The 22,298-nt window shown below is 36.0% G+C and overlaps 2 protein-coding genes across 4 annotated transcripts in view; one reads left to right on the top strand and one right to left on the bottom strand.

Annotated features, from left to right (window-relative positions):
• The window catches only part of HESX1 (HESX homeobox 1), a 13,318-nt gene extending 9,426 nt beyond the window's left edge, over positions 1-3,892 (bottom strand). For 2 of the 3 annotated variants that reach the window (XM_026857638.1, XM_026857639.1), the window contains exon 1: positions 1,518-2,033. The gene's annotated coding sequence lies outside the window, so the exon portion shown is untranslated. Of the gene's footprint in view, positions 1-1,517; positions 2,034-3,877 lie in introns of those variants that run through there. The other variant, XM_026857637.1, reaches the window with a different exon arrangement.
• The window catches only part of APPL1 (adaptor protein, phosphotyrosine interacting with PH domain and leucine zipper 1), a 37,492-nt gene that overhangs the window by 7,390 nt on the left and 7,804 nt on the right, over positions 1-22,298 (top strand). The window contains exons 3-16 of the mRNA XM_026857634.1: positions 6,645-6,745; positions 7,818-7,877; positions 9,805-9,876; positions 10,629-10,716; positions 12,295-12,336; positions 13,140-13,198; positions 13,679-13,825; positions 15,266-15,348; positions 15,454-15,612; positions 16,865-17,053; positions 17,743-17,785; positions 19,718-19,774; positions 20,036-20,127; positions 20,696-20,878. Coding sequence (XP_026713435.1) covers positions 6,722-6,745; positions 7,818-7,877; positions 9,805-9,876; positions 10,629-10,716; positions 12,295-12,336; positions 13,140-13,198; positions 13,679-13,825; positions 15,266-15,348; positions 15,454-15,612; positions 16,865-17,053; positions 17,743-17,785; positions 19,718-19,774; positions 20,036-20,127; positions 20,696-20,878 — 1,298 coding nt within the window. The 5' untranslated portion in view covers positions 6,645-6,721. The remainder of the gene's footprint in view (positions 1-6,644; positions 6,746-7,817; positions 7,878-9,804; positions 9,877-10,628; positions 10,717-12,294; positions 12,337-13,139; positions 13,199-13,678; positions 13,826-15,265; positions 15,349-15,453; positions 15,613-16,864; positions 17,054-17,742; positions 17,786-19,717; positions 19,775-20,035; positions 20,128-20,695; positions 20,879-22,298) is intronic.

Genomic DNA, 22,298 nt, shown 5'->3' with positions numbered 1-22,298 from the left:
AATGTACTCCACAAAAAAAAAAAAAAAAAAAAAAAAAAAAAAAAATCACACACAAACAAAAAGCCTGCAATGCCAAAAAAATTTGTAACTTAAAAACCACACTTATTAGAGGGTTCAGAGGAATTCTTCAATTCGTTACTATCATCTCTCATCTGTTGCTGTCACATTTGTATCTCAGATAAAACTTTTGGATATCTTGTGACATTATAAGAAACATACACAAAAGGTAAGAGGGAGACTAGTAATACTTTACAGAGTGCTTCAACATAAGAGGTCTATTAAAAAAGCTGACTACTCATTTTCAAAGAAGCCCTGGTATACTACAAAATTATTAGAAAGGCCCTCCACCTCTTGCTACTAAACCAAACTGAATCATTAAACTGAATCACTAAGATCAACAGAAACAAGACACATTTTTATGCTACATGCCAGCTGAGATATCAAAGCACATTTATACATTTTAAAGATATGTTTGTTAGTGTTTTGGTTTTTTCTTCTACAAAGCATTTAATTTTCAAAGAGCTGTTCTCTATTTGTAGCAGGTAGAGAAATGCGGGTTTTTTCCTCAGTCTCTTATACCTCTAAATATACAAAGCTAACTAAAACCAATTCTGTTTAAAGTTAGCAACTTTCTAAATTCTGCTAGGGAAATAAATCTTATAGTACAAAACAGAGAGTATTTCTTGCAGAAGACCGCTGTAAAACTTAGTCACAAGTTAGCTGATCTCAAAACCTGAAAGCTATGCACATATACATAGGTCGTGAACCAATGCTAGTGTTGTCATAATAATTACAGCTGCAAGACTTAGTCCTTAAAAAACCTTGTAAAATAACTAGATTATTACTGTCATATGACAGTGAAAGAGAGAAATGGTGTGACTTGCTTCAGTCAGATGAGTCACCAGCTCACCATACTCTAGGAACACCCCCCCCCTCCAAAACAAACACCCCACCTCAAAAATCTTTAATTGTTTGTAATTTAATACCAGCCTGTTCCTTTATCTGCTTTTAAAAGTTCACCTGGCCCAAAAAAGGCAAAACCAGCAAGAGAACAGCTGCTTATTTTTTTCTTTTGTTTCCCTAAACTGTAATAATAAATGTATCTAAAAAGTTACCAATCATCTATTAAAACACGGAAATGAAATATCATCAAGTAATTTCAGAGTTGAACCAGTCTGCAAATTCAAGTATGATGTACAATTTGGTTTTGCTTTTGTTAGTTTTAAGAGTGAGAATTTTATGTGGCCTCTTGTTTGACAGACAGTAAATTTTGTTTTTAAATTAATGGAAATTTAGACGGATATTCTTGATGAGCAATTTGTACATACTCAAGACCTCCTAAGAGACCTGAAATATGAATTGCTTAACCTGCAGGAATAAAGTACAACTTTGGTCAAAGCATACTAATCACAGAGGGCAATTCAAGAATATGCTCTTTTTTAAACAGTGCACCATGATCCGGTTCAATTCCAGCACACCCTCACAGTAGCTTTAAACATTTAAAATCGGCCACCAACCTGTTGCACCAAGTTTATCCAGACTAAGAAAGTAGAGAGTCTGTTAGAACTCATTACACTCCTGCTTCTGAAGGGTGAAAAATTGTGGACAGCAATGGTTTTGTTTTTTTTTAAAGACACAAGCAGATACACCAGGTCCTCAGCTGAAGCTGTCACTTGGTAACAAAAAATACTGGGTAGTTAGGCATATAAGTACTTTTTTGATAAAAGCCCTGGTAGATGGTGGAGAAAGACATGACAGGGATAAAAGGAGACTTCTGTGAAGGGATGCTCCAGGTAACATCAAAAGAGTGCAGAAGATGCTTCCATCACGACAGGGACACAACAGCGTTAGTCCCACTGTGGCCTTGCCCCCAAGTTAAGGGTCAGTTCTGAGAAGGCAGCAGCATCCAGAAGAACAACCAGCAGGGCTGGGAGGACGTATCAGTATGTGTAACACGAAGCATGTCACTGCAAACGCAAACAGAAAACAAAAAAAAAAAACTTTGCTTGTTTTTTTCCCAGCAGCGTCGCTTGGCAACCACCACCTGCCCCTGGCACCTCGGCGTGGAAAGGCCCCTTGCTGCCCCCGCAGCGGGCGAGGGGCGCTCTCCCGAGAGGCGGGAGCCGATCTGCCCGCCGACAGGCGCCGTTGGCACCGAGGGGCAGGGAGGGACGAAGGAGGGGCGGAGGACGCGGCTGACCCGAGGGTTCGGCGCCAGGAGCGGCGGCTCTCGGGCTGTCAGCTTGGGCAGTGCCCCCTGCGAGGTCTCGCCCCGGTCTCTGCGGCACGTTCTTCCCGTTCGCACCACCGCTTCCTCCCGGGGGTCCTGCGGGCTGGGGAGCTGTTTGCACAGCGGCGAGCTCGGTAGCGATTTTCCAGAGGTACTGAGCTTCAGCGTGCATTGGCTCCCTCACTGCCCCACCCCCGCGTTTACCTTCATGGTTTATTTTGGAGACCTCGTGCTGACAAAACCCGTCTTTACTTCTCAAGTCTATTCTTCTTATCTTTGTTTTTTACTGTAAACGCATTAAGGTTTAATAGGTGCGTATGAAAAGTAGATAGTGGATGCGGTTATCGTGGCGGTTGTTAATGCTGTGAGTAGGTGGGAAACTCATGGTGCTGAGAGGCCTTTAATTGCTCTGGTGTCTTCACTTCCATTTCTGCTGCTTGACCTTTGTCAGGGATGCCATGTATTGCATTGGCATTTCATACTACCATTAAGCAGGAAGTGCTTTATTCAATTGCTGTGGTTGTTGCCAGCAAGAGAAAACCAGTGCAAGTACTTTGTACTGTTCTTCCTAGATGAGAAGAAAAAAAAAAGAGAGTTTACAATGTATTTTCTTTTATTACAGCCTTTTGACTTAAGATCCTTGTTTTGCTGCATTGTCTGGGAAGACAAGCAAGGCTTCCTATATTGTAATAATATATGCATTGGTCGTTTTGATACTTCAACCATAGGAAGAGAAAGTTTCACTTGTGTAATAGGGAATTTTAACACCCCAAATGACAGACATTTTAACAAATATACATCGAGTGGAGGGACGATTTAGAAAAGGCAACAGAGAAAGGCGGTACAGAAAGTGTATCATTGCTTTGTGAATGACAGTGGCCCATGTAGCTCAAATACTAGATGTTAGATGAGGGCTAGCCTGTAGTGTAGCCTCTGGGCCAGAGACTAAAGCTGATATACTCTCATGAAGAGGGGAAAAAAAAAATGTTATAGTAATTTAACAAAATTATCTCTTGAAGGTCAGTTCTCAGTATACAGAAGTCAGAACTTTATAGGAAATGTCAAATGTAAGATAAATTTAGAACCCCTAAAAAGTGGGATGTAGGGTTTTTTTCACAAGCAGTTAAGACTGGAATGTCATTTGGGAAGCACATGCAAAGAAGTTACATATTGGAACATAATTATAAATTCCAGAATCTTGCAGTTAAGGTTATTTGTGATACAGACTAGCAAAGCTTAATTTAGCCTGATGAGTTTGATGTGCTTAAACTATTAGATTTGCCAATATCTTCTTCTGTTTTAGGTTCAAAATTTTACATATTCCAGTCAACCTAATATTTCAGGTGAATTCTGGCTAGCCACCTCTTAGAAGAACATAACAAGGACTCTATAGTCTTCTATTAGTTAATTTTTGTTATTTTGAAATCAGTGCAATGAAAATGGCAACAAATGTTGCTTGAAGAAAACAAGAAACCTTGCTTTCTTTAGGAGTTGTCATGCCTTTGTGATTGATGTGTTCATGCTGTAGTATTAGAAAAGATCATCAGCCTAGGTTGTTGATTAGTGCTGAACTACGGACTGGAGTTTTGCACCTTTAGACACTAACTTCAATGTCATGTTTCAGACACTAACTTTAGGTATCTAAACATCAAATTTACTCTGCATCTGACGGAGGGAAAGGCTTTTCTAAAATGGCAAAACCCATTCATTTCCTCTTTTCTCAGGATTAAAATCTAACCACTGTGTTTTTAGATGTAAACCAAACGACAAGTTTACATTGTCTTTTGCTACGCAAAGCAGTGCAATTTAAATGTTAACTTAGGACATACATTTAAACACTATGTGCGTTAAAATAGAGAGAGTTTCTGCTCAGACTTATTTGCATTTCTGAAGCATTGCATAATAAAAAAGCCAGGAGACTTGATAGTATAGGCTCTATGTCACTGACATTACCATACATATGATGACATATAATGCTTTACAGTTCACTGACTTCTAACTAGGTGGTTTCTTTGTGCAGTTTACCACTGGTAGTTTCCAGTGTACCTGCTCATATAAATGGGTTGAAAGCATCTTAAAGAACATGCAGAATGATGCAAAACTTTACTAGAAACCTGAGTAAACAATTCCTCTAATTTTTTGCTAAGCAATAGTCTGCCATAACCTGTTTGCAGTTTCAGGTTATTTTCTTTCCATCAGTATCATACAATGTCAGTTTGAAGTTTGGATGTCAGTAACTGGTATTTTTACAATAAAACAGAAATGATTTTGTTCTACAGTTTTAAAAAGTAGGCATAATCCTGACACTTTACATGATACTCCTTTAAAATTGCAAGTTCAGGTTTATTTATGTTCAGTTTTATTGATGTTTAGGTTTAAGGTCATGAGTATATAATTCAGTGGTTATGGTACTATGTAATTTCTTCTTTTGCATTCCTTCATGTATGTCTCCTTTAATGGGAGAGTCACAGCTATTAAGGTGACACAACATGTTGCCATACCTGGCAAACGTTTTGAGTTCTCTACCTCTTTCCTTCTCTACCCCTCTTTTCCAGTTGCTTTATAAACTAGAACCACCATTAAAGTGATTTATTGTGTTGATGCTGTTTGATTATATCTTTTTTTATGTTTAACTATCCTGTAGATATTATATGGTATGACAGTATTTGTGAGACAGCCAGGCATCTAATTCAAGTTAGATAAAAGATTTTCATGTCCAAAGAAATGGTCAAATAATACACTTTGTACAGGTTTAATATGTAATAGTTGATTATCATTAAAAGCAGAAAAACAGAAAAGCAGCTGAAAAAGACCTCCATGGTTCAAGTGGAGATGGTCTAAAGTCTAAGTCAGTTCAAGACAAGCCTTTGACATAGCAAGAATTCCTGATAATAAAACTCCCACAATTCATATGCAGGGCGATGCAGTGTTCTTCACTAATCTCATCAGAGAGATTTTCCCGATGTCCAGACTTCGTGTGTCAGTCTTTCATTCTTTTCCTAGGTCCCATAAGTTCCTTCCCTTCCTCTTTGAGGAAACTACAGTTATTTTGCGTAGGAAAGACTAAGAAAAAGAATTTCCAATTTCAAGTGTTTAACAATCATAATTTTTCAGGAAAAACAGTTACATACTTAGAATTCTTTCGAGTTTCTGTCTGGACATTAATTATAGTGTTAACCTAAAAAGAAAGCACAGTCATCTTGCTAAAACATTTCTAGAGTGAAAGGGTTTATTTTGTGGGTCTTGCAAGCAATACTCCTGTTTCTACATCCAAACATCCCAACCAGTATTTTCTATCAGGAAAAGCAGATGTAGTCTGTGGAGTTACAGGTACGTTCTCTGCTCTTCCACCTTTTGGAGTTTTGTTTTGGTGGAAGGAACCTGTTCTGTATCCTTCTGTTAAGGAGTAACATTACTTCCAAGTGCAAAAAAGGATTAAAGAACTGAGTCAGCATCTCATTTAAGCTTAAGGGCAAATTATGCTTGAGCAACCTGATTGCCTTCTCATCCAGAGCCAGTCATTTCATCATAGGGAAGAGCAGTGGATGTCATTTACCTTGACTTAAGCAAGAATTCTGACACGGTTTCAGGTAACATTCTTCTGGCTGGAGATTGTGACCCGAGTGGAAAAACTGGCTGGATAGTTGGGCTTAAAGAGTAGTGATCAGTGTTTTTAAGGCTAATAGGTGGACAGTGATAAAGAGGTTGATTTTCGGGTGGATACTGTTAAGCACCTTCATCAGTGATGCAGGCAGTGCAGTAGGACACATAGTCATCAAGCTTGTGGGTGACACCAGCTAAGGAACAGACCAACTGACAAGTTGAGGTAAGGACAAAAGGACGGATGTTTTTGCTCCCTTTCACTATAAGTGGTGAGGGGGAGAAACCTGTTGATCTTAAAATACAGAATATAGGTTGTACTGGTTTGGATTGGTTTAGCTTTTAGTTCCTCAGCCTTTTGATTACAGAATTGACTGTGACTGCACTGGTGAATTACAGGTCCAAGCACAGCCAGCAGCTATCTTTGTGCAGGGTGGATACTATCAGAAAGCCACAGCCTGGTGTTTTGATCTCACTGCATAAGAAATGTGTATACCTGGCATGCTATTTAATGTTAGTCATCTATATCCTTTTTCTTGGGGATGTACCATAGTGAGTCCAGTACTTGCCCACAGTTTCAACTTTTTTATACACTTAGCCGTCTCCCTTGGTCCTTTCCTTCCTGAAAATGTACTTGTATTTAATTAAGATTCTCTGGCATGCAACAGATACCATTCCTGTAAACAGTATTGGAAGGTTTATAAACTTTTCAGTAATGAAACCTGAAACAATGCTGTTTAATTTTGAAATTGTTACATTTAAATACTGTTTTTCTAAGTTGACATGTTAGTGTTTTGGCTGTTTCATTTTTTATAGACCCGGTCTTTGCTAGGAGTATTTGAAGAAGATGCTGCTGCAATTTCCAATTACATCAATCAGTTATTTCAAGCCATGCACAGAATATATGATGCACAGGTAATGTTAATGAAATTTTTGAATGCATTGTAAAGCTTTTGAACCACATTTAATGTCTCTTGCTTTTTAAAAATTTCTTATAAGTAATATTTTTTTTAAACTTCTACATTCTTTAAATGTGGAAGTGAAACTAAGAAATGATTGTTTTTCTATATGTTAGGGAGTGGTAAAGACTAAATTCTTCTGCTTTCTTTTGCAACAGAATTTCCTATGACAAGTAAAAATACTTTCTTGTCTTCTAGGAGTTCTATTGTATTTCCCAAATGTTTCTAAAATGTTTCTCGTTATGACCTTTGTATGTACCAAGTGGGAGATAATTTTTTTACCCACAATATATTCATGTTTCACTTATCATCTATAAGTAACCACACTTTTATGCCAAAGCCAGAATCTTGTTTTGTGTGTTTTTTTCTGAAAATTGAGTTTATGGCTGTATTTTTAATTTGTATGTACTTGAACTCTTTGACTTTTTTACTGATTTATTACTCATGCTTTTCATATTTTTTATTTTACTGTTGTTTTTACTGTAATGACTAGTGTGTTTATTGTAGGTTTGTTGCTATGTAGCTTTACTTTATTGCCTATTTAGCTTTTCATTTCTGTGCTTTCTCCTTCAACTGCATCATGAAAGATGGAAGTTATTCCATACCATGATCTGCTAATTAGGACACGTCTGTGTACATGTACAGAACAGTTTGTAACCCGGTAGTACTGAGGTTCATTGTAATCTTTTCTTTCTTGTACAGATTACAAATTCCTAATACTCAGTAACTAGGGCAGCTGATTTGAAATAATTAAATGTAAATATGCACTGCATAACATGAAAAATACAGAAATCAGTGCACATAGTACAGGCTGTGAACTTGGTATTTGTAAAAACTGATTACCTGTAACTCAGCAATGTTAGAGAAATGAAAGGGCAGGATGCTTAGGTTTTCTGAAAAGTCACATTTTAAGTTCCACGTCTGTAATAGTTTCCTGTCTAAATGTGATTTTTTTAAACATTAATTTAAATCAAAAAGTAACAAGCTTGGGTTTGTGTTTTGTTTGTTATTTTTTTTTTTTAAATCAGAATGAATTAAGTGCAGCAACTCATCTGACTTCAAAACTTCTGAAGGAATATGAGAAACAGGTACTGTGTAAATCATTGTTGTCTTTATGTGGTCAGGACTATGTATTTTTGTAGTCTTTTATCTCCCAGAGCACACTGTAGAACATGTTTAGGTTTGGTCCAGATAAAATAAATTGCTGTGGTTGGTGGCTTGAATTTTTGCCAAAAGAATTCACTGTCTTCATATTAGTTCTTCCATCTAAAACAGAATGAAGTTCCTCTTACCATGATGAGTATTAGTAAGTTCTGAAATATTTCACTTTTGGATCAGTGTTCTGGGGGTTGCTCAGGGTCATCGTGGTGGCTTGTTTTTGTATATAAACCTGTTAAGTGCTTTAATTTTACTAGTCACAAAGAGGAGAGATTGCATATCAATCTTCATTTAACAACCATAATTTACCCTTATTGTGAGAATAATTTCATCTCTGAAAGCATGGATTGTGGACTCCAACTTTCTCCTCTGGCAGCCTGTACTATGAAGGGTTTCCTCTTTGTAGCTGTGCTGCTGGGATCTCTCTTCTGAGGTGCATGTTAAAAACAAAAAGTTGCTTCTTTTAAGGAGGCTAGCAGTCCCTATCATCATTCTCCATCTAATGAGATAAACTGGAAAATGTCTATTTACAAATTATTTTGGTTGGGTGAGTCTCTCTAGAAGGGTGAGATGACACTGTTTTTTCTTTGCTAATTGTTATGAATGAATAGGTGTAATGCAGATAGAATCAAAAATACAGTGGTGCTGATCCATGAGAATAGGGAGTATTCATACCTACAGTAGTCCCATTAGGAAGAGATAAACAGGGAGATGTAGAGTGTCTTTTTTTTTTTTTTTTTTTTTTAAAAAAAAAAAAAGACTTATATTCCTAATGACAGACTGGAAATGCTGCCCAAGGTGTCTGTGCACTCTCTGAATTATAGCAGGCATTAAATTATTTCTGCCTTTTTTTTTTTTTTTTCATAAGTAGCTGCAATACTGCCATTTGAATTGTTTTAACATTGTTGATACAATACCAAATTGATTTTAATGACACAGCTCTTTAATGAATTGCACTGTTTCTGCCATTTTCTGGCAAAAATACAGTATTTGCAAAATCAAAATGCAAAGAACTAGCTTCAATTTAGAAGAACCAGTTAGGGCAGGATGTTTGTTAGCAGCTACGGATATCGAAATATACACCAAATATCTTTATTTCAATTATGGTTTTATTACATTCATTGAGAAGAAGGAGGGGGACACCTAACAAGCTGGAAGGAGGTGCTCAAGATTTTTAATAAAGAAACTGCGTTTTTTAATATTTCCAAGTGTTTTATATATAGCTGCTGTGAATTAAAATAATAATTACATTAGCATTGGACCTTTTAAATTATTTTAACGATTGGTCTCCTTTGCTTTTTTTCCCAGTCAGGAGATTATCTTAAAAATACACAAATGATGTTTTAACTGGATTATTTCTTTTTCAATTGTGATCATTTTGGTCATACTTTGAGTAATCTCCATTGAGGCATTTCAGAAGTAAACTGCTTTGGCTTGTTTGAAAATGTCAAGTAATCACATAATTTAAGAGCTAGGAGTTTAAGATAATCACCAAATATTGCTTAATTTTTTATAATTTTAAAATAACTTGCAAAGCTGGATTAAAATCTTAATAGATGTCAAGTCTGCATATTTCCTGTTTTTTTAAATAATAAAATATATTAATTTGTAAAATTATTAGATTAATGAATTAATATATTTTGAAAATTGAATTAATTTTTTAAAATGAGAATTGTTTATTACTTTCTCCCATGGCCCCAATATTCCTTCTTCCCAGGACAATAAAGTGCTTCAGTATATCTTAAGTGTATAATGTTTGAATGTAATGGAATACCTAATACATTTATAGACATGATTAATACAGTTTTGTGAATGGCAGAAAACCCTGCAAACATGCCTCTTTTTATTTTCTTTTAGCGTTTTCCACTAGGGGGAGATGATGAAGTTATGACTTCCACTCTACAGCAATTTGCAAAAGTGATAGATGAGGCAAGTACTTGTATTTGTTTCCCTTACCTTGCTAACGTTGTCATCTATAGACTTTAACTTGCTGAATTATTCCAGCCTCTTTTAAGATAGGAGGTACAGAAATGGCTTTCTTTTGTCAATAAGGTAACACTGAATTGTATATTGCTGCATATATTAAAGTTACATGACCTGAAGATAAAGAATCAACTCAGCAAAATGAGGGTACATTGTTGAGACAGAATGTAGTTTAACTTTCTGTGGGTACAGCCATAAAATATTGCAGAATGGCAGTTAGACACTCTTTTTTTCGTGAGGGTATTTGCATTGCCTGATTGACAGAGGAACCTACTGTGGTGTCTGTATTAGAGACAGACTGACTCTTACAAAAGAAACTTAGCATCAGGACTTTTTCTGTGATCCCTCTCCTTAAACAGTATTTTGGGATGAGAACACATTTGTTCTAGCTCAGGAACCTGTGAAAGGTGGGCTGTGATGTAGCTGGAGTGAGACTGACTAGTTATCAGAATGTGTGAGGCCATCTTCTGACATGATCCACTTGGAATAAAGTTGAAAAGTAGGGGTAAAGGTTTCTCTAGAAAGCTAGTCATGAGATCAGGAAGCTAGAAAAGAGTAGTTGCAAAAAAATGAATGTGCAAAATTATGTTTGAGTTGTGTGTGTCATCTTTGAATTAAATTGATGTCAATCTATATTGATTTGATTTAGTCTCAGCACTGTTTTCCTAAAATTTCCTTCTTTCTTTTGTCTTTTACAGCTCAGCTCTTGCCATGCAGTACTTTCAACTCAACTTGCAGATGCAATGATGTTTCCTATTACCCAGTTTAAAGAAAGGGAACTAAAAGGTAGAGGGCTCTAACAAATACCGTTTTTATCAACAGCAGCAATAAAAAACCCAGCATTTAATCTCCATGGCTGCTGTTTCACTAAATAGCATACGCCACTTATTTTTCAGCTCTCAAAAGTAAGCATCTCCCAGTTTTTTAAAAAATGTAAGTTATTTCTATTCGTGAGTATTACAGTTGAAGAACTTAACACTTACTGTTCCAACAAAAATACTGTTTATATTATGGAAGCACTTCTATTCAAGATGAAAATTTCGCAGGTACTGTAAACATTAGGAAAGAATAATTTCATATAATTTTCATGTTCAGGAAACATTTGTATATATGATAATACCATGACAATATAGTGGTTGGACTAAACTCAAAAGGCAAAGTGCCAAAGTTGTAGTACTTGTTATATTATTAAGGTTTAGAAAGGTGGTTCTTCCACACTGCTGGTAACATAGGTGACTTCTTACATGCAGGCATAAGATGCTTCCAACTTGTTTCTTTTGTAACAGTTGTGTCTTACTCTGCCTGGTCTAGAATAATATATAACGTCTCTGACTATGATAGATTTTACTCAAGATGCTAAAGTGAATAGGCTGGTGTGGCACGTGGGCTTCAAATATAAATGGTAACAGTTTAAACCAAAATAACATAAATCCCTAATGTGAACATCCTAGAGTGGTTCTACCTAACATATAAATGTCTTAATTCTAAATTGAAATAAAAATTACAGCCCTTCCACAAGTCTTCTACTCTTTATGAATCTTGAAAAATACTTATTTGGCAATAGTTTGTTTCAAAGTTATGGATTAAGTAGATGCTCTCTGACCAAGGGCACATGAGTATCTCAGGCTAGTATTACTCCTCAGAACCTGGAGAAATCTCCAGTTAATATTTCCTGAAGAAGCATCCCTGAAGCAATAATTGCAAATTGAATTTTCCTACTGGGAAGTTATTAACCACCAACTGATGTAGTGTTTAATGATGCCATACTTTATGGGCTTCACAGGCACTTTCTGTAAAGCTTTTCCATGTGTTTTTTTTTTTTCTCTTTGCTTGACCATAAAGCTGAACATAGCTCTCTGTTGATGTTGTAACATGACACACAACCACAATGAAGATCAGAACAGGTGCTAAGTATTGCGCTGTTTTCTGCTCCCTGATAAAGTGAGACTAAACAGCCATCTAGAACATGACTGATTTTAGGTAGGAGGAATCACAATGTGTTTGGGGCTTTCCTTTGATCCCATGATACTTCCACATCTCCTGTGCTTCCACTTCCCCAACTCAGACCAGAACTCTGACCAGAACTGTAGGTGATGCATCTGTATTGACGATGTCTTTCAAAGTAAAGAAGTTCCTCCTTAACTTACAATATCTTTTTTTGGTAAGCCAAGCAGCCACATAAATGATATTTGGGCCCTATGTAGGAGCAGACTTCCCTAGCCACATAGTGCCTCTGCTTTTAACTCAGCATGGTACAAGGTATGACCTACAACTGTTCAGTAGTGAAATATTGCAATAGAACCCTTAATGTATAAATGTTATGTTAATAACAACTTATTTAAATTGTGATATGTTGTTTTGTAGAGATATTAACTCTAAAAGAAGTTTTCCAAATTGCAAGCAATGGTAAGTGTAAAATACTTAATGTTACAGATATTACAAGATGGCAGTATTATTGTAGATTATTTACTCAGAAAACTAGTGAAGTTATTTGCAAGGCTTAAAGTGACTAATTAACATGTAATTTTTTTCAGTGATACTTAAGCACCCAGCTTGCCTTGGGTCACTTGTAAATCCCTGATTTGTATACTGAAGTGTTAAGGCAAATTGGCAGTATTAGTCTTATTTACAATACTTAAAATGTATATATAATTATTAAATGCTACCAAAATTACTAAAAATAGTAAGGTGCTAGCGCACTTCTTAAAGTCAGGACTGGATTAATAAACAAATTTTACCTCCCTAAAACTCATTTGATTGTTCTCTTCCCTGTTACCAGAAGTTACTATTTTTAGCTAGTTCTACTACAGAGAACATATTATTTAAGTAAAGATTAAGTAATGATTCTGCTTCTCTCAATGCAAATTGCTTCATTGCTTTAGAAGAAAAAAAAAAAGATTAGACACAGGTTTTAGTCATGGAAAGTTGTCTCTACTTATAAAAAGTTTGTCTTTGAAGAATATTAGATGTTTAGGGAAATTTGTAACAATTTGGCCATATTTGCATCTGGTTAGAATTTTTCTTCAGCCCAAGTATTTGTGGTACTGAAGTAATTATAGACAGGCAAGAACAGTTCTTAAAGGTTTTAATATGACAGAACTTTGCATTCAGCTGGCTGTGCAACACACAGTGATATAAAAGGTTTTCTGTTCTGTTTCATAAGTCATTAATTTATCAGAATGATTATACATTCTCTCTTGATTGCTTAGACCATGATGCTGCCATTACCAGATACAGTCGGTTGTCAAAAAGAAGGGAAAATGAAAAGGTTTGTAAAAAAAAAAACTTAATATAAATATTTTTAGAGGAGATAAGAAATACTTTTAATCTATGAATTTATGATGGAAGACAATGTATGGCAGGTTCTACCTGAAGTTTGATAGTTTATGTTTTAACACCATAGACAGTTTGCTTCAGAACAGAAAAGCAGGCTTGCCCAACAAATGCCTCTTTTGTACTGAAAATGTTCTATGATTAAGATTGTGATACTATATTCAGTTTATTTTTGTAAAGAAATATCTGCACTTTCCAGGGAGAAAAGAATGTTGTAGTTGTTTTTTATGTATCTCTCATGTATAAGTTAGAGAAGTGAAATTGTAGGGTAAAATATGTGATTGCTGATGATAGTGTAGAGAACGTTACTGTGTTGTGTTTTTCATGCTGACTATAAAGCTGTCCAGAAGGCATGTGATGAATACCAAGTCTCAAACATTCCTTTTCCTCCTTCCTCCTGTCTGTTTCTCTTTAGATCAAGGCTGAAGTTACAGAAGATGTGTATACTTCAAGGAAAAAACAGCATCAGACTATGATGCATTATTTCTGTGCATTAAATACTCTTCAGTACAAAAAGAAAATTGCTATGCTAGAACCCTTGCTAGGATACATGCAAGCTCAGGTAATTTCAGATTCTGAAAGCTGTAGTCTGAAAGAAGATGTAAAAGTACTTCATGTACTGAAATCCATTGTAAGCCCTCTTTTGCAATCCAAGGAAGCAAATGGTGAAGAAGAAATATCCCATCCTCATCCCTGTAGCTGTCATAGCTGCTGCCATTACCAGTGTCATTAGCTAGCACTAGGCATTGCCCACTCAGTACATGAATCTCATCATGATGTACCCTCAATCCCATTGGAGAATCTTTTAGGAAAGTCTGGGTGGCAAATATAAAATTCTACCCCAAAACTCAGATGGCTAAATTTAATGCAGTGCCTAAATTTTCATTGCTGGGTACTTTTTTTCCACTTGATCACTAATGGGAATAGCTGATGAAAACTTTCATGCATGCAAGCCCACATGGAAGTGTAGCTTCTTAGAAAGTAACATGGAGACAGTTAAATTGTCTCCTGTGGCAGGTATTCTGAGGTGAGATAATCAGCAAAGTCATAGCACTACTGTTTTCAGCCAAGGGTTGCTAAAAATCATTCAGTCTTGATTTTGTTTAATATAAAGGAGTTTATGATTGGTTTATTTGAGGATGGGTGCAATAGAAAATACAGTTAGGAAAAAGTTCTTTGTAGAGACTTCATTTGTATTTTCAGAAATATGTCATCAGTATGTTTTTTTCTAAAAAAAGTCAGACTCGAGCATTTGGCACTGCCACAGTGTCCTGAGTAGAAATTAACTTCTACATACTGTCTGTAAGCTTCCCAAGTCCAAGAAAAACTCTTACTTCTTTTTGAAACTTTGCAGCTTCTATTTAAGAGCTCTGAATGTTTTCTGTTGCGAAGTAGATAGTGCAACATGTTCAGGTGCAGGTTTTTGCTGAATTAAGAATGGGAAGGGCAGGGCCATGCCCTGTGACTCGCTGTCTGAGATTTCATATGGCTAAACTCAATTTAGATGGCAGTTTTTCTGGACCAATATGGAGCACACTTTATTTAAGATAAATACTGTCAGGTCTCCTTGGCAGGGTCCACAGTTAGAGGATGGTTCTGGACAAGTCCTCATAGGTTTTTCCTCCCCTATGCCCCCACCAAATAACCCCACCCCTGACACAACAGTTAGTAGACTGGTGAGCTTGAAAAAGTTTAGAGAGACTTTGGCATCACTGAAAGATCAGATCTTTTTCTTCTGCAGGGCACTCTCTGCATATTTCTATATTTCCTCCAGGTGACTCTGCACATTCTCTTGACACAATGAAATCCCACTTTAATGTCAGCATCAGCTTCCACTTGCAGACAAAAACATGCCTTTACTGAGAGGCTTTGGTGGGAGTGAGGGATGAAAGATTTCTCTGAAAAACTTTAGCCTCCTATGGTTTCATTTGTTAATTGTTAATGTAGTTTTATTAATGACTAAATTCTCCCTTTTCCTCCTCTTTTTTTTTTTTTTTGAAAGATAAGTTTTTTTAAAATGGGTTCAGAAAATCTTACTGAGCAATTGGAAGAATTTTTGACCAATATTGGCACAAGTGTACAGAAGTAAGTTGTTTTTGTTGCCATTTTGAACTATTATCAAGACAATTATTTTTCATGTTTCTACTAATTAATAAGTTATCTTTGTTACTAACACATTATTTACCTTAGTGTTCGCAGGGAAATGGAGTGTGAAGTAGAAAACATGCAACAAACTATTGAGGACTTGGAAGTAGCTAGTGATCCACTGTATTTGCCTGATCCTGATCCTATGAAATTTCCTGTCCATAGAAATCTAACACGGAAAGCTGGCTATCTCAATGCAAGAAAGTAAGACTAACTTGATACTTAAAAATTCCAGAGTATTTAATTTTGGGAAAGGAAAGCTAAAAAAAGTATGCAATTCTTTTTTAAGTTAGCTATGCTGATTTTACAGTTTACTTAGTTCAGTAAGTCACACAGGAGCTGTTCTGTTTCATTCTTTGACTCCTTCACTTAATATTATTTTCACTGTTACACTGACATAGTGTCATTCAGGTGCAAAGCATTATTCTGATTTCAGTCTAATTTTACCTGAATTTTCACATCAAAATGAAAAAGTTTGAGTGCAATTTCACTTGATTGTAATTGGAAAACAGCAAGATTGCAGCTATCAGGATTGTTCTGTAAGTATCTGTTAAACCTCTGAGATTCAAATTACTAATAAAATATGACAAGCTTGTGATATACATGGCAAAACATCCTCTGTTAATCGAAGTAACTTTGAATGGCCTTCTCAATTTCCTGAGGTAGTCTTTTGTCCACTGGAGGTAGCTGTACTAAAGTCTAGCAGCTCATTTTTATAGTTACTAAAAATGCTGTAATACTCAAGAGTTTTTTCTGTAAATTATATAATAAGCTCAAAGGAATTTTTTAAAAACTGTAGATTACTTTTACACCAACAGTTAGAGTAACATACTTGCTGAATGAATTTCTGGAGTAGAACACAGTTGCAGCAGTTAATACTGCTACAGGCCAAACTGCAAGTGTTACTGATTTTTGGTTTCATATTGTTCCTCTTCTGTAGTTCTGGGAAAAAAAACCCCAACTTACACCACTAAAAAACAACATGCTCTAAGCAAAATTTTGGAAATCTTTCAGAATGGTACAAAATGCTTGAAAGTTCAGGTATCTTACATGACTAAGCTAATTCTTAGCACAAAGTTTTTTAAAACTTAGTCTTAACAATATAAGTGTGGAGTTCAGAGGTGTTATCAACTATATTGATAATGCATATCACTTGAAGATGCATGTTGTGTAAAGCAATACCATAAAACCTGATCATCAAAACTGATGCCTTTTCATTCTAAATTGTTGCACATAATTTAAGAATACAATTATTACTGTTTTATGTATTCTTTGCCTATTAATAGGTTTAGCATGGAAAAAAATAATGGATGTAAAGAGACTAATTTAGCTGTAAAGCTAACCTAAAACACTAATGGGGAAAAAAAGTTCTCTTTAGTGCTAGATGGTTTGTTCCAGTGACTTTCAGCTCAGCTGAACTCTTAATCTACTAACTAAGAACCTCTTTATCTTTTAGTAAGACAGGGCTGGTGTCTTCCAGTTGGGAGAGACAGTTTTACTTCACTCAAGGTGGAAATCTGATGAGCCAGGCAAGAGGTGATGTAGCTGGGGGACTTGTCATGGATATAGACAATTGTTCTGTAATGGCTGTGGACTGTGAAGACAGACGGTACTGTTTTCAGATAACATCTTTTGATGGCAAAAAGTAAGTATTCTTACATTACTGTTATCGTAGGTAATACTGGACTTGCTAATTAAGAAAAGAAAGATGGTCCACCTTTGGCCAGATTGTAGCTTGATAGATTTTGGGGGTATTTAGAAGCCAAGTCTGGGATGTATTTTTAACTTTGTAATGTCTGAGTTTTTGTTTATAAGCTCTGTAACATAGCTGAATAGTATTTCAGAATAAAATTATCATAATTAGTTTACGTGTATTACTGCATTTTGTGAGTGCTTAAGTATTACATGGGCACAATTAGAATTTTGTTCTTTTTCTATTTTCAGTTGAAATGCAAATGTAGGAAGAGTGGTCAGACAGTGGAATAGGCTGCCCAGGGATGGGGTGGAGTCACCATCCCTGGATATGTTTAAGGGTCGTTTAGATGAGATGTTGGGGGATATGGTGTAGGGGAGAACTTTGTAGAGTAGGGCTGATGGTTGGACTCGGTGATCCCAGGGGTCTTTTACAACCTGAATGATTCTGTGATTCTGTGCCACTTGCCCGGCCCCCCTGCCTTCCCTTAAATGTTGACTGCACTCAGCACATATATGGAATCTTCAGCCTTTCTTAATTTGTTTTGCAGCATACAAACATGAAAATGGAGTTTCTTGTCTGAATGTATTTGTGAGACATTTCAAATAGACAAAATTGTCTTCTCTATTTTCATCTTTCAGGTCTTCAATCCTACAGGCAGAGAGTAAAAAAGATTATGAAGAGGTAAGCTTTTATAGGAGGTTTGCATGGAGCGCAATGATTTTCTGTTGTGCAGAAGGAATACGTTTATTAGAATAGTTGGAATGCTCATTTTATGTTCTCTAGGTAGTGAGCGGTGAACTTTTAACTCGTTCTATCCATAACGATAGGTTTCAAGAATTCTGCCAAAATATTACTGTTTTTAAATTGTAGAGAAAAAAATGCAGTTATGATCACCACCAAGTCCTTTTCAGTATTACGGAAGAAAGAAAGGGAAAAAGATGATGTGGGATTTTTCTTTCTTCATCAGAATAGCTAGCAGTAATGGAATCTTGAGAAATGCTGCTTCTCTTTCTTCTCGTTCCTTCTGTCCTAACCTTCCTTCTTCCTACCTGCTTGTCAGGAATGGAAGCTAGAGGAATTCTTAGGTTAGGACACAGATAATGATACAGGCAGTTGAGAGATGAGGAAAAACTGGGGGTTTGCCCCTGATTGCATTATGGGAAACACAACTATACTTCATGAACAAGTTGAATCAAGAAATGTGAAATAATTTGCTTTTGGACTGCTTTCAAAGCTGCTTGTGGTCCCTGTTTCCAAATAGCTGCTAAGTCTGGTGATGCAGATTTACTGGCCCATGCAATGGGTGAATACCAGCTGAGAAATGTCAGTATTCAAACACTAGGTAGCAAACTTCTGTTATAGCAAATATTGATGCAAAAAGGAAATGGAAAAAAGCTACCAGACCACCAGGGATATCTTTTCCCTACTTTATTTAGCGCTCTCTAGAGGTGAAAATAAAAAATTTCTCTAGACTTTTTGCAACTAATAGCTTGTACTGGTCGAACAAAGAAGGTTCTAGTTATTAGAATTTACATTTTATTTGGACAGCCTTTTACAGCTTACAAAGGCTTGCAAAGATGGGCCAAACTTACAGATTCAGTACATTCATAGTCTATAAATAGTCAGATTTGTCCAGAAACAAAGGAACAGATGTAGTAAGTGATATAAAGTATTTGTTAATTAAAAATGTGTGTCTGTTTGCATTATTATTCCATATAGATGTCTCAGTAAGGGGTGGCATGGGAAAGAAAATGTTTTAAAAGCACTGTTGATTTAAAATATGTTTGGACAATCAGTTGGATAAGGAAATATATAACATATGGTACTTTCAGCCTGCATTCAAATTCCTCTGCAATGTTCCATGTTACATTGATATAAAATGACCTTTTATGCTATTTCTGAGATTTTTAGCTTTTCTGTGTCAGGTTCGTTTGATCTGTTGAAGTTGTCTAATAGCCTAACTCTGAACCGTTTGCCCTCAGATGCCTCACTGGAGGAAGGGAGTTTATAGTCAGCTTCAGCAGCTCAGATGTGTGATTTTCTGGGCTGCAGGTGCTGTGCTGTCTTTTAGATACAACTGATAGACAACCCTAACAATAAGCTGGGGTTCAGTGCAGCAGCACCAGCAGTATACATAATGCAGTTAGTTTTGTCCTTCGGAAAAAAAGTTGAAAAGCAAGGAGCAGGAGCAGGTGATTTTCCGCAGCACAGGGAGAAAACAGATTCTGGCTTACATATGCAAGAAATGGGCAAATTCCACAAAAGGCAGATAGATTCTTTATAAAGGCTTAAGGAAACAATGTCATCTGCAGTCACAGAATAATGGAATACAAAGAATCCTGGTTGGGTTTTTTTTAAATTCCTTAGAGTCATGATTTAAGCTTGCTTTAGTCTTGATCTTTAGTGTGACTAGTAATTTTTTTCAAGTAAAATGTGGTATTGTAAGGTACAGTACACAGATAGCGAATTTAATGACAAGCTGGTGTGCAGAATACTTGTTTGGCTCCCTAAAGTGGAAAAAATGCTGAACCTAGCCAATTCTGGTATTAATCAAGTTTGTTAAAATACTGTGAAAAATAATTTTTTTTTTCTTTTCTTTTCTCTCTCTTTCAGTGGATATGCACCATAAACAACATATCTAAACAGATATATCTAAGTGAAAACCCTGAGGTAACTTTACTAAAGTTTATGATATCAGTGATATGTTAAGATGTAGATAAGCACAAAATTAAAAGAGATAAATTGAATCTAATTGGATAGCATAGAATTGAGTACTTCCTACATGTCTAATTATAAGCTTTCCATGGTATGAAAGCTTACAGTCCATTATGTCCTTCATCTAAATGTTTCTATAGAAAACACTAAAAATATGTGAGTTTTATATTTGGTATAATTTTTTTACATCTCTCCCCCCCCATCTCTCTGTTGCAGGAAATTGCTGCACGTGTAAATCAGTCAGCTCTGGAGGCTGTTACTCCATCTCCTTCCTTTCAGCAGAGGCATGAGAGCATGCGGCCAACTGTGTAAGTTAATGCTACAGGTCACTTGAAGAGCACATCTACAAAGAGAATCCTGGATAAAATTCCAGGAAAAACATAGCCCGAACAAACAACAGAACTTTCTGTTTGCAGAACTAAATCTTTGGTAGGCTAGAGGAAAAATTCTTGTACTCACCTTTTTAGCATTGTTTAGCATCCACTGTTACAAGTAATCCAGATTTCCAGCTGACTAGACTGTTGTGTTGCCTGCATCCTATGTCTGGTTTGTTCTGTGAATTCACAATGAGATTTTTCTTAATGTGTCCAACTCCCTGGAAGCCATTCCTCAGATTGCTTTAATATCAATATATAATCATACATTAAGTATAATACGGTCTGATGCAATTATTAATGAAAGTAGTGACTTAAATTTGACTAGGAACTTAGATTCCATTTTTATTTACTATACCTTGATCATCTTCAGATTTTTAGTTTTTGTTTTGTTTTACATCCCCGTTTTGGAATATTGCGTTGGTCTCCCATATGGTTAAATTTATTGTCAACCAACCTGAAACGAAGATATCTTCATTTTGATTTTTCTGTTTTGTTTTAGACAATCTCGTCCTCCTGCAGCTCGGACTAGCAGCACAGGGTCACTGGGATCCGAATCAGCAGCTTTATCGGCACTTTCCTTGGATTCACTTGTTGCCCCTGACACTCCTATACAGTTTGACATAATATCTCCAGTTAGTGAAGATCTGCCTGGTCAAGCAAAATCTTCAGGGCAGTCGGGCAGGTAGGCAATACAGAGAGGAGGAAAAAAAAAATAATCCTGAAGTTAATGTTAGTAGTTTAAAAACAAACAAACAAGAAAACCATGTTTAGGCTGCAGCTCTAAAACACACATTGCCTTTGCACTGACTCACGTCACAAAATTTGCAGTGGCCAGCGAAGCAAAACAATTTTTTAATTGTTAGAGAGTTGTAAAATAATGGCTTAATTACATGCACGAGATTCAAGGTATAGTTTTCTATTTTGCTTAAACAGCTAATTCTTTAATTTATTGATTTATTTTAATCTTTCGGTTTCACAAAGTATTTTCCTTTCCTATTGCTTGCTCACCCAGCAGCTTGGGTTATTTCCTCTTGGAAACTCAAGAGAAATTTGGTAGCCCTGCCTCCAGGTGATGATGGCATACGATGACACTCTTCTTAACCTGAAAGGTGAGTGAAAATGATCTAGGCTTCTAGAGTAATCTCATATACAGACAAGTTAAAATTGTCTAAGAGCTCCTCCCAAAACATAAAACCATTTTCTTCTACTTGTTTTTTGTAAACCTCCCACTCTAATAATAAAACCCTATAAATCTGCATTGCATTTCTGGAATTATATGTACAAAATTCAGATATTAAGAAAACATATCTGCAGATCCAGCTGCTCTTAACAACAAAAAAAAAAAAGCCAAAAAGCTGAAAACTAATTTAATGACTCTAGTCACAACAATGTGTTGTATCCCCCTGCCCTCTAGAAAAATATTAGAGTTTTCAGTCGCACCTCACAGATTCATAAGAGTTAAATTTATATATATTCAAGGTTTTTTGTTGTTGTTGACAGTTATCTTTTTGTTGTTGTTTGGTATAGGAGGATAATCAGTTGACTAGCTAGATCCTTGAGTATATAGATGTATATATACTTAAAATAGACTTGAACTGTATGCCAGGAAGTGGGAAAATTAATACTTCAGCTAAATTCATGTCATCAGTTATAATTCCATTCTAGAAAGTCATGTTTTTCATAGTAGGAATGTTAGAATTGTGGTCCGTATTTTCAATTAACCATCACTGTCAACAGAGAACTGCAATGTTCATACAGGTAGACAACATGCTACTTTAGAAGTATTGTTAAAAGAATAAAGACTTTCCTTAGTTTCTGATACTGATGACGTTGTATTTAAATTTTGATTTTGCCTTTTGAGAGATCCTGTGAGATTTAGCATTTACTGTTCCAGTCTAACCGTAAACGACAATAAAAGTCTGAGCAACAGAAGGTGTTAACAGAAAGAATTTCCCTTTAGTGTATTTACACGGGTCGACATTTAATGGGATGATTCTTGATTGAGTCCACGTTCTATAAACATGATAGTGATGCCATCCTGACTTCAGAGTGAGATCTAGAACAATTTTAATACTTTAAACTAGACATCTTTTAGTTAAAAG

This window comes from Athene cunicularia, assembly GCF_003259725.1.
Source record: "Athene cunicularia isolate RWA chromosome 12 unlocalized genomic scaffold, athCun1 chr12_part1, whole genome shotgun sequence".
Lineage (NCBI taxonomy): Eukaryota > Metazoa > Chordata > Aves > Strigiformes > Strigidae > Athene > Athene cunicularia.
The sequence above is the reverse complement of the archived record's forward strand: the minus strand, read 5'-3'. Positions and strand labels throughout refer to the sequence as shown.